General features: G+C 43.7%; 1 protein-coding gene across 1 annotated transcript; it reads right to left on the bottom strand.

The window, feature by feature from the left end:
* Positions 1-1503: 1503 nt before the first annotated feature.
* Positions 1504-12373, bottom strand: draxina (dorsal inhibitory axon guidance protein a; the record flags this gene model as incomplete). Its single annotated transcript, XM_079509719.1, has 5 exons — positions 1504-2688; positions 3983-4072; positions 5014-5112; positions 8782-8902; positions 12224-12373. 5 exons carry the CDS (start codon positions 12371-12373, stop codon positions 2576-2578), a joined length of 573 nt encoding a protein of 190 aa, XP_079365845.1. The 3' UTR covers positions 1504-2575.
* Between the last annotated feature and the right edge of the window lie 658 nt (positions 12374-13031).

Here is a 13031-nt window from a genome sequence, read left to right as displayed (position 1 = left end):
CTATTTTTGAAAAGTCGTGAAAATGTGTCGCAAATTTGGAATATATATTTTTTCAGAACAACGTTTTTAACTCAAATCTTTGCTTCTGGGGTGTTCCTGGAACAACATATTTTTAGATGGGGTAGGAGGCCAATTACATATCATGTTTGGGGTCCTTGAAACATGAGGTATTTCAGAATTTAGATTTTTTTTTTTTTTTTCGACGTCAGGGTTAAAAATACATCACTGCTGCTTTTATTCTACAGCCGTGAATCAGGATGGCACTATAATACTCTTCTAAGTGAGCCAATCATTTGGTTAAGAAAAATGGATGTAAATCTTTGGCAGATATTGATATACTTGCACAAGGGCTTATGTGTTCTACTAATAGATGCTAACGATTGTGCTTCTTTTAAAAAATTGTCTGTGGATATTTTTCTTTGAGATCCCAGTCCACCGAGAAATTTAAACATATTCCTGTGTGCGGGTGAAACGGGTTCAGCTTTGATGGAAAATGCAAGGCGCTGAAGGTCTCACCCTCCTACACGCACACACGCACACGCACGCGCACGCGCGCACGCACGCACGCACGCACGCACGCACGCACGCACGCACACACACACAGTTTGGCTGCAGTGATTACATGAAACAGAGAACGCAAAGGGAGAGCCATTTGTTTTGGGCCAGTCGTTTCTATCCCACCTGAAATACTGCACGACCTTGTGAGGTCAGCATTGGAGAGATAGAGAGACCACACATATTTTAACTGGCCCTGTCTCTGCTGCCCTATCTGCCCATAAATAAAACCACAGGCTGTAGTTTACAGGACTGCTAGCTGAAGGCTTGATGACCATATAACCCTTGCGTTTCAGTGTCTTGCCAATGATACTACAGTATATGTGGAAAGGATCTGTCACTGAGCTTTTTAAACAGAACAGAACAGAACAGAACAGAACAGAACAGAACAGAACGGTGTCTCCGATGGATGCTTCTGATATGGATGAGTGGTTCTGATGGGAATATACCCCCCCTGGCAATGTATACCCACTGAACACCCCATAATACAAATGTTTACATACACTACACACACCTTGTTCTGTGCCTGTGTCAAATGTGAGAGCAGTGTCTTTTGCATCTTGTTGAAGGTGTACTTAAGGGCGCGTTCGGAAATAGCGCACTGAGCGCACTGTGCAATGCAAACTCTCTAGATACATTTACAGATACATTTACACTGAAAATGAAATAGGAATTTGGTGATGAGCTATCACCGTTGTTCATTGAAAACCTCACTAACAACTATGATTAACACAGTCACTGGAAACCATTAAAACAATGGTTTCACTTACCGCTAGATGTATTTGCTTCAATATCAAAACCTCAACCTAGTTTTTCCTCACTACATTTGTTTAGTTAATAGTGGAGGTTGGGAAATATACAGTAGCACCCATTTTAAGATGTTCACTTTAATGTAAGAGTGGTTTGCATTTTAAAGACATTACAAATACACAAATTATCTTGGTAAATGTTTAATCATGAAAGTAATGACGCTGAAAAACACAATATAGACAAAGAGTCCTGTTTAAGAAAAGTATAAATTAAACATAAAAAAAGAAAGTCAAATCCCGGTCAACATTTTTGTTTAATTGCTGAGCGATTGCTTTTTTAAAGAAAAGTATAAGGTTAAAGATAAAAAATACATTCAAACAATTAAAACATATTTGTATTTACAGTATAGGACTCCAGACGTGGGTCAAATAATAATAGAAATATTCTACCTTATCCTTGGAGTACCAAGGCTGTCCCGTGTGGTGAGACCCCACCCATCTGGGACACCAAGGATGGTAGAAAAGGCTCACAATGCAAATACTATTTCACCTGTGTCTGCAGGGAGAGAGACAATCAGACAAGAGCAAGAGTCTTTGCATGTTTCTTGTTTGGACGCGCATGGATGGATGGATGGATGGATGGATGGATGGATGGATGGATGGATGGATGGATGGATTGGGTGCTTAAAAAGATGGTCTCTCTGTGGCATTTTGCACTCCCAGCCTACCCCACATGTGGAATCTGGGCAAAAAGAGACAGTCATCTGAATGTTCTGTATTGAAGTGTTTCTTTATGAAATTTATTTTCAGTTGGGAAGTGTTGATTTAAGAGTTATTTGTTCACTCATAGGACCTCTATGGCTTCAACCGAGTTTGGCTAATAAAATAGCCTAGTTAATTTGACCGGTATTAATCCATTTGACCTGAAATTTTCACGATTTGTACGAGCTTGTAGATCTGCTATTTTTCAATAGCTAAATTATAACATAATGTTTAAAACACCAAAAGGGGTTCCCGCCCAGAATGGGTTAACCTTTATGAACATTATACCTCTGTTGCGTTGAGTTGTTTTACACTGTCCAGGTTCAATGAACACAGAATGGCGTCGTGTTACATTTGTATGCTTTGCACTATTGAGATGAAACAATGGGTCCACCGTCAGTCTTATGCTGCGTCCCGCTGTCCGTTCTGCAGTAGTCAAGGGCTCTTTTTTTTCTCTCCTATTCCTCCACCTTTTATCGCCTTCACATTTCCCCCGTCCTTGTCTTGGTTCAGATGGTGATGAAGGCTCCCTGCTCGCTGTTGGCAGACTCTGGCACCACGCAGCGACCCCTCCTCCTGGTCACGCGTCGCTTCCGGTGGAATTTGGCATAACAGCGGAATCCTGGGAGGGAAATATACAGTAGCGCCCATTAATTGTAGTCATACATAGCCAGATAATCGGAGATCTCCGCCTACCGATATGTCCAGGGACATCTACATTCAGTGCAGTCGCTGGAATAGTGGCGAGAATGGCAGCTAGCAAACCTAACTGCCTGCTGCATTGAAAACAAATCATGTCAATCACGGTCCCAAGATGAAGGACCACAGTAAAGTCTTTGCATTGGTTTTGGAATGCAGTTTATTCTTTTAAAAAATCTCTGCATTCTTTCCGCCCAGTTTTAGCGGCTACAATTAATGTAGATGCCGCCAGACGTATCGGTAGGCGGTGATCTCTAATCGTCTGGCTTCGAGAGACTAATATGTTCCATGAAACAGGGTGGATGATTACAGTACAGTACAGTAACATCCTCTGTGTTTATTGAACACTGAGAGTGTAAAAATAGACCCTAAGGGACCCTTACTCGTTCATACATACGTCCATACTCTTAAATAAAAGTTCAAGATAAATGAATGATTAAGATATTTACTGTCACTGTGTGAGTATCGATGCCATGATAGCTGCTTCAAATCAACTCACATCGCGTCTTTGCATCGTTTCATCTTCCGTCTGAACACACCATAAGATCGGTCTTACTGTACGTCTTAGATACTGTACGTCAGAGACTACTGACATCATAGATGTATGATGTCACAGGCTGGCGACATGGATCTTGAGATGCACATTGGACCGGTGCGAGTGTCATTAGTCCGACAGCTCTTTTTTCCGATGGCAATGTTGGAGTAATGGCCAGTCCCCACTGGACCCACGTCTTTCTCATGTGATCCTTTCAATTCAATGAATACATAGAGAGCTAAAACTCCCAACAGCCACCAAGATGGCCTACTAGTGTACTCTGGGTAGTTACCACTGACCACTACCTTGATGTTGTTGGTGGAAGTGGACCTCGAGGGGAAGGTCATATTAGTGGTTGTCTGCATGCTGCTCCTGAACCGAGATGCCCTACTGACGTGGAATACTGCCTTGAGCAATGACCCAATGTTATAGCTTGAGTCATCATTTAAAGTGAGTCATATTTATTGCGAACGCAGTGATTGCGAACGCAGTGAGCACTAACTATGAGACCTAGCAGAACTTAACTTAAAAAAAAACTTAACTTAAAAAAAAAACTTTAAAAAAAACTTTAAAAAAAACGTAACTTAAAAAAGTACGTAATTTATTCTAATTGTACGAGCTGCGTTTGCTTCCCACGTTCGCGCGTCTTACTTGTATGGTAACGTTGCAGGTGTGAACTTACCCTCCTCACACATACAGTCATCGTAACACTTGTTGTTGAGGCCTCGGTTGTGTGGTGTACACTCATGTTGTCTCAGGTCACAGCAGGAGCCTAATGATACATCAGGATAGTAAACAAAAACAAGGCTCAAAAAGGTGCTTCACAAAACATGCAGTAGATTGGTTCATTCATGTTGTCTCAGGTCACAGCAGGAGCCTAATGATAAATCAGGATAGTAAACAAAAACAAGGCTCAAAAAGGTGCTTCACAAAACATGCAGTAGATTGGTTCATTCATGTTGTCTCAGGTCACAGCAGGAGCCTAATGATAAATCAGGATAGTAAACATTATTTGGTTGTGTGGTGTACACTCATGTTGTCTCAGGTCACAGCAGGAGCCTAATGATACATCAGGATAGTAAACATTATTCTTCAAAAACAAGGCTCAAAAAGGTGCTTCACAAAAAAAGAAAGAAAAAAATGAAAAGAATCAACCAAATATGGGTAGCTTACAAAGTTACAGTAGTGTATGTCTTGCTGCTCAAGGCAGCACTGTGTATGTCTTGATCCCGCCTCTAGCTGCTGCTGATTGGCCAGGCCATTTTGTGGCCGGGCATCAAGTCTTCCTGAGAGTTCCCAGATGGGAGCAGGAGGGGGGAACCCAGTGTACTCTCTGCTGCCCCATCTGGCGGAGTCAGGTTATATTGGAGCCCCAACTAGCTCTAAAATGTTATACATTGGATAAACGGAACAAGGATCATCTGTATAATAGCCTACTACTGCTACTACTACTACTACTGCTACTACTGCTACTGCCACTGCCACTGCCGCTGCTGCTACTGCTACTGCTACTGCTGCTGCTACTGCTGCTGCTGCTGCTGCTGCTGCTGCTGCTGCTGCTGCTGCTGCTGCTGCTGCTGCTACTGCTACTGCTGCTGCTGCTGCTGCTGCTACTGCTACTGCTACTACTAAGTTCATTATATAATAATATCACAAAAACCCATCAGTGTTTAAACTGCAGAATAAACACAGTGAAATACAACAGTAGCCGACCTGGGAGACAGTCTAGGTGGTGGTCACATGGCTCGATGCCATCATCATCAGTGTCCACGGTCACATTCCCACTGCTGAGGTTCTTACTGCGGCGTTTGTCTGCAACAGGCAGAAAAAGAAACACAAGATTGATATTAAAGGTCACTGATCAATACTGTGAAGACCTGCACAAACGCATGGATTACTGATGAGATGCTTAATGTCACTCACTGACAAATGGCACGTAAACATGGACGGTGTGTCGGTGTCATTGATATCACTATATTATAAACATGGACGGTGTGTCGGTGTCATTGATATCAGTATATTATACTGATAGTCCGGCAGCCAACAGACATCTTTTGTTTAAAGTGGGAAATTTGGTATAGTTTTTTTTTAATGGCCTAAAATATTGTCTATATACATACATTCATCTTATTTTATTTTTTTCTTAAATATCTATCCGATTTTGTCAATTATCTAATGTAATCCTGGGCGGTACACTTCCTCTGCCAACCTGGGGGGGGGGGGGGGGGGGGGGGCAGCGGTCCAAGCTGCTTCTTTTCACCTGACAGGGGAGAGTTTTCCTGGTTGGACGTAGCGCGTGGAAGGAACACGTTATTCCGACCAGTTTCTTTCCCCTGCATCAGGCTGGCCAGGGGGACGTTGTCTACAGTATATACATACATTCATGAATCCACTTGCTGACTGGCTGTCGGTATTGAGCATTTTGTATGGTAAATGGTGCATTTATATAGCGCCTTTATCCAAGGCGCTTTACATAGATTGTGCATTACATTCACCCATTCACACACACATTCATACACCGATTGCGGCGGAAGCCATGCAAGGTACCAACCAGCACATCGGGAGCAATTTGGGGTTCAGTGTCTTGCCCAAGGACACTTCGACATGTAGCCAGGAGGAGCCGGGATTCGAACCGCCGACCCATGGATCATTGGACGACCTGCTCTACCTCTTGAGCCACAGTCGCCCCACATGTATAGGGGGATATATGTGACCATACCATTGACAACCTATATTCAGTAAGGCAAGATTTTCTAAATTTCATTATGCTTTATGTAGCATATGTGACATCATGTCAAACTAGGGGGTTTTCATGATTCAGAATCCATTCCAAGCATTAGTTTTGCATCTCAAAAAACATAAAACATAGCCGTCAGCACAAATGTGATGAAGTCAGCACATTTTAGGCACATTTGGGCAAGTCCTCAAATCATGCATTCAAGTGAGGAACTTCACATTGGCACAGTTAAAATGATGACAAACGCGCACTAATTGATTTTCAAATACTTATTTTTAACAGCTCAATTTATAATTGTGGTATAATTGTGTCTCTCTCTGTTACTTCATGCTAATGATTACTTACTTCGGCAGCGGTGGCCGAACGGATAGCGGCGCGGTCTTGATACCGGAAGGTTCCTAGTTCGAATCAGCTGTCCGACACGTTAAAATTACCACCGCTGAAGTGCCCTTGAACAAGGCATTGAACCACTACGATGAAATGTGTTCTATGAGCAGGGCCTGGCTGGAAACAAGTTCTTGAGCTTAGCCCAGATACCCTGCGTAAAATATTTCATTTCATTTCATTTCACTTATCTGATCCCATTTGACCCAAGTCTGAATTAGATTAATGGTTACGATATAAACTGGAACAACATCTTTTTTTTAAGGGGGGGGGCTTTTTTTAAAGATATGTTTGTGAGCACATTACAGAACATACAATACATTTAGACAGAAGAAATATCAATCTCAGCAGACAACTTAATAATGTTTAAGTAGTAGCTGGAATTAGAAGGACGGAGGGACTAGCCTGGCTAATAAGCCAGACCGAATCAGCCGTTGGCAAAAAAGAAATTGCCTGCCGGCGGATTACGGTCTGGAGAGGCTCAATTGTACACCCATTTCCTACACCAGAGAACTGGTGTGGCCAATCGGGACACGGTATGCAATATGGGCGGGCTTTGGTACACTGACGTTCAATGCTTGAGACCTTTGACTGACAGTAGCTCTGACCAATTGCGTCAAAGCGAAAATGTTTGAACCCGCCCCCCGGGAAACAAGATCCATACACAGCATCTCCAGACTCAAATACCACACGACAGTGTGATTTGAGTCTGGCTTATTAGCCAGGCTAGGGAGGGAGACCTTTGTTAGTCCCACAAGGGAAATTCAGTACCATCTTATGGCTGCTCAGATGGTTATGATGAGCGCTTGGGAGGGTTAGAGAGAGAGAGAGAGAGAGAGAGAGAGAGAGAGAGAGAGAGAGAGAGAGAGAGAGAGAGAGAGAGAGAGAGAGAGAGAGAGAGAGAGAGAGAGAGAGAGAGAGAGAGAGATACAGAGATAGAGAGAGAGAGAGACAGAGAGACAGAGAGAGAGAGAGAGAGAGAGAGAGAGAATCTGATCAGATGTCATTCCAGTCATTGTAGTTTGAGGTGTGAGTTTCGATGACCATGGTCACACATCCACCCCTTCAGGGCGTAATAGGCCTATAAGAGAAAAATGGCCCACATATGAGAATGGTCAATTTGTGTCTCCACCAGGCCAAAGGCATGGGGAGAGAGTATGTTTTGCACTCCGTCCGTGTGTGTGTCCGTCCGTCCGTCCGTCCGTTATCAGCTAATCTCCGGCACCGTTGGCCCGGTCAATGCCAAACTGTGCACACACACTCCCTGGATGCCAACGACGAACTTCTGCACAACTGCCTGTTATAGCGCCACCATGAGGCCGATTTTGACAAAACACATTTCTGTACATTACTCATACACATTTTATCCATACATCACACAATTCGGTATACACTATCTTCATAGTCATGTGATCAACACGGATCTGCACCATTTCCCATCTTCCATCCTCATTGGCTACGATTGGCTTCCACAGCTCACATGATTGGTCCGTTTCGAACAAAATGCCAAAAATCACAAACACAGTGTGCAATTTCCGTGAAATTATACACGCACATTTCCACTAGGCCGAGGACGACATGCCCATCATTTTTTCCCAAATCAGCCTCACGGTGGCGCTATAACAGGGCAATTCCTGTTTTTACCTATAACTGCATCGATCTGTGTGCATTTGTATGCGCACTCCCTAGAGGCCATGGAAAAACATTTTCCCTGCATCCCTCCACATCAGTTATAGCGCCACCATGAGGCCAATTTCTGCAAAACACATTGTTTATATTAGTCGCACAGATTTAATCCAAATCTCACGCAAATCGGTACACATGATCTCTTTAGTCATGTGATCATGACAAGTGGGTTGGATTTCTCAGATTCTACACTGATTGGCTAAGATTGCCTTCCAAAGTTTACAGAAGTGGCCTGTTTTGTACAAAATGCTGTTCATGAACGTAGTGTCCAAGTGCAGTGAAACTGTGCTCGCATATTCTCACTCCACCAGGAAGACGACTTATGTGTTTGATTTATTTTGCCCTTGTTTGTCCTGATACTCTGTGTGGCCTGTGGTAAAGACGCACCATTTGCCATTGTCACCACTATGACAAATGATTCCACATGTGTAGTTTGGCAATACACCACACAGTGATTCTGCACTGAATTTCTTCCATCATATGTGATGTTTGTCTGTTGACTTTGTGTGTTTTGTTTGTTCATAAAAAATGAATACATTTTAAGTTGGAAAAAAAGATTCTTCCATCGAGCACAAGTCACATGACATGAGCTGCCAGATCCAATATCCAAACATCACCATCACACATTAAGGTCGGCACTGTGTTCAATGATGGAAGGATTATTGATAGCTGACCTTTCTTCTTCGATGCCGGCCAGGAGTCGACAGGCTTCATATCTTCATAGTCCGTCCAGTCAAAGAGATTCATGTCCAACGTCGGCATTACGTCTCCATGACCCTTTCCTCTGCCAACCTTCTGACAAAAGGGAGAACACCTTACAGTTACACCTTACAGAACACCTTACAACCTTACAGAACACCTTACAGAACACCTTACAACCTTACAGAACACCTTACAGAACACCTTACAGAACACCTTACAGTTACACCTTACAGATACACCGAATGACTTATAATCGCATCTATCATTGAACCAAATAAAAGTAATGAGTAAAGAGCAATAATGCCATATACTCGTATCATAAGATATGGCACACAGACGGCAGTTTGATACAAACAGTTGATGGGTAAGGGGATGATGACACAGTGATTGCTAGAAACTCCCAAGAAATTGTTTTTCTATGTGTCGGTCCACCTGCCAAGATGTCACTCCCTTATAGACAAAAGGGTTATCAGAAGAATATTGATTTGGGACTGGGCAGCGGTCCAGGCACCTTGGCTGGTAATCCAGTCTGGCAGTGTGCCGCGGGTTCGACTCCTGATCCCGACGGCCTTTACTGCATGTCAACCCCCCATCTGTGGATATCTTCCAACAACCTCAAGCTGAACCCAGACAAGACTGAGCTGCTCTTCTTCCCAGCTAAGTCCTGCCCTATGCGGGAGCTAACTATTTCCGTAGACAACGCCCTGGTAACATCTGTCCCAACAGCCAGGAACCTTGGTGTTGTCCTGGACAGTCAGCTCTCGTTCAAAACACACATCACAGCTGTCACTCGATCCTGTAGATTCACACTCTGTAACATACGACGAATTAGACCGTTCTTCACCCAGGAGTCAGCCCAGCTCCTAATCCAGACAACAGTCTTGTCAAAACTTGACTATTGTAACTCCCTCCTTACTGGCCTACCGGCATGTGCACTTAAGCCTCTCCAACTGATCCAAAATGCTGCAGCTCGCTTGGTCTTCAACCAGCCAAGATTCTCACATGTCTCCCCCCTTCTCCGCTCCCTCCACTGGTTCCCGGTCGCTGCCCGCACAGAATACAAAACTCTGATGCTGGCATTCAAAGCAACCAAAGGTATGGCTCCCCCATATCTTGCAAGTATGATCGAACCCTACAAACCCCCCGCGCACTCAGATCAGCCAACCCACCTTTTCAGACTCCATCATGGCCCGTAGCACTAACCCTACCCACTTAGATAGCACTTTTTGTAGACTTAGATAGCATTTGATACAGACTTATAGCATGTTGTGTAGACAGCACTAAAATTGCATTGTATGTAGTCATATCACTTCATAGTACATATGTATAGCATAGTATAGTATATATGTATAGTTTATATGTATAGTTTCATTATATAGATATTTCACTGTTACGTTCTTAGCTTACACATGTTTCATGATAACTACTTTTTATGTATGATGATGTATTGCCATGCTTTTTGTTCTTGCTTAATGTAAGTCGCTCTGGATTAAGAGCGTCTGTTAAATGCCTACATTGTAAATTGTAAATCTCTCTCCCCATTTCCTGTCAGCCTACTGTCTATCCCTCTATAAAAAAATAAAATAAAGGCGAAAGCCACAAAAAACATAACAAATTTATAATATTGATTTGTACTTTTTATTCATAGTTTTTATCGCGTTGTTAGTATATTATGTCCTAACTAGAAAAAGTGCCCTTCCGGGCACAGGTCTCCACCAGGAGGATAGGAGTGTGTGTGATGTTTGGCAAAATGTTTAGGAGGATGGGTTTTTTTATTTGTTTTTGCAATCATTTTCTTCATTTTGTTGAGGAAATGCAGAGCCAGATCACTCATAGCATCTCTAAGGATAGAATTCTGGATGAGCAGGACATGTGCAGCATTTTGTACAAAACGGGCCACTCCTGAAAACTTTCGAAGGCAATCTTAGCCAATCAGTTCAGTGTACAATCTGAGAAATCCAACAGACTCGTCTTGATCACATGACTACAGAGATCATGTGTACCGATTGCCATTTCTTCATACGCCTTTGATGGCAATTGGATGATTTGAGGCATTTTGTTCCAAAAATGTGTTTTGCAAAAATCAACCTGTTGGTGGCACTATAACAGGCCAATGTGAAAAGGGTGGGATATATTCCTCAGCCTAGTAAGAAAATGTGTGAAAGATTTCACGTAAATTGCATGCTGCGTTCATGATTTGAGGCTTTTGTTCCAAACGGGGCATTCTTGCAAACTGTGAAAGCCAATTATAGCCAATTAGGATGGAATATGAAATATCGGACAGATCCAACTTGAGCACATGACCATAGAGATACTGTGTAACGATTGGTGAGATTTTTGGACAGAATCTGGAGGAGTAATATCAAAAAATGTGTTTTACAAAAGTCGGCCTCCTGGTGGCGCTATAAAAGGCAGATGCGGAAAATACAGGTCAAAGGTTTGTCCTTGGCCTCTAGGGAGTGTGCATGCAACGTTTCATGCAGATCGGTGCAGTTTTAGGTAAAAATGTGAAAAGCTGCCTCATGGTGACGCTATAACAGGCCGTTCTGGAAAATGTGGGGCAGAGGTTCATCGTTGGCATCCAGGGAGTGTGTGTGCAAAGTTTGGCATCGACCGGGTTAACGGTGCCGGAGATTAGCTGGTAACGGACGGACGGAAGGACACACACACACACGGACACACACAGGGACGGACGGAGTGCAAAACATACTCTCTCCCCATGCCTTCGGCCTGGTGGAGACAATAATAGCCACACCAGGACAAGCTAGTACTCGTAATGGTAACATTCTACAGTATGTTTGAAACATGCTCTAGATAAAAATTCATCAAGGTATGAGTGTCAAAGAATGTAAATCTTCCACCAAGGCAGAAAAGTGCTTTAATTCCTGTCATTTCCTGGAGCTCGGATGCCATCGCAGTACAAGACAGCTGCACTGTGAATTGTTTTAGCTAAAAATGCCATAAACCTCGGGGGGGGGGGGGGGGGGGGGGTAATGTGGGAGGCGGGGTCATTGAAACAATGATCTATCAAAACATAAGGATCTACGGCAAGCCCTTCACGCGTCCATCGATCCATACTCATTTCCTCTAACCCTCAGGAAGTGTATGCGTCAATTCGATTAATAGCTGTACTACTAGTGCTCGACTGCTCATTTAGCCATCAACATGGGATCGAACATTCATTAAGAAGTCTTGCAGCGCGGCCCGTATCATTGAGTGCAGGTCCAGGGGAGGTGGGCGTGATGATGACTTGTTTTCCACTGTGGGCAACAGTAATATCTGACCAGGTCCAGGGGAGGTGGGCGTGATGAGGACTTGTTTTCCACTGTGGGCAACAGTAATATCTGACCAGGTCCAGGGGAGGTGGGCGTGATGATGACTTGTTTTCCACTGTGGGCAACAGTAATATCTGACCAGGTCCAGGGGAGGTGGGCGTGATGAGGACTTGTTTTCCACTGTGGGCAACAGTAATATCTGACCAGGTCCAGGGGAGGTGGGCGTGATGATGACTTGTTTTCCACTGTGGGCAACAGTAATATCTGACTGCTCGCAGAATAAAGACATGCTCAGTCTACTCAGAATGAAGACATGCTCAGTCTACTCAGAATAAAGACATGCTCAGTCTACTCGGTAGCATAAACAGCATACCAAGCAGCCTAACAGTTCAGACATCAAACACTCAACACAAGGCCAGCAAACGCCGCACACATAATGTACGCCATAGCACATAATGTACGCCATAGCACATAATGTACGCCACGCACATAATGTACGCCATAACTCATAGTAATGAGTCCACTTATCCGGATGAGAGTGTTGGCTAAATGCTTGAAATGTGGCAATTGCAATGTGAATGTAAATATCGTTCGTGCAATCTAATGTTTGAAGTCCAATTCCACAAGTTGACTTTCCTTAGTGTTAAAAATCAGTCAGTTCAATGGAGAAAGGAGAGACGTTTTTGCTCTCTCTCTCTCTCTGGCTCATCGGCCCCGCCCCCTGGCTCTTCTCTCTCTCTGGCTCATCGGTCCCTGGCTCTTCTCTCTCTCTGGCTCATCGGTCCCTGGCTCTTCTCTTCTCTCTCTCTGGCTCATCGGTCCCTGGCTCTTCCTGGCTTCATGTCGAAGTGTCCCTGAGCAAGATATAAACCCCTGACTGCTGCCGATGAGGCTGGTACCTTGCAAGGTCGCCTCTACTGTCAGTTTGTGAATGGGAGAATGCAACA

The sequence above is a fragment of the Electrona antarctica genome (assembly GCF_951216825.1).
Source record: "Electrona antarctica genome assembly, chromosome: 9".
NCBI lineage: Eukaryota > Metazoa > Chordata > Actinopteri > Myctophiformes > Myctophidae > Electrona > Electrona antarctica.
Note: the sequence above shows the minus strand (reverse complement) of the source record. Positions and strands in the feature narration are given on the sequence as shown.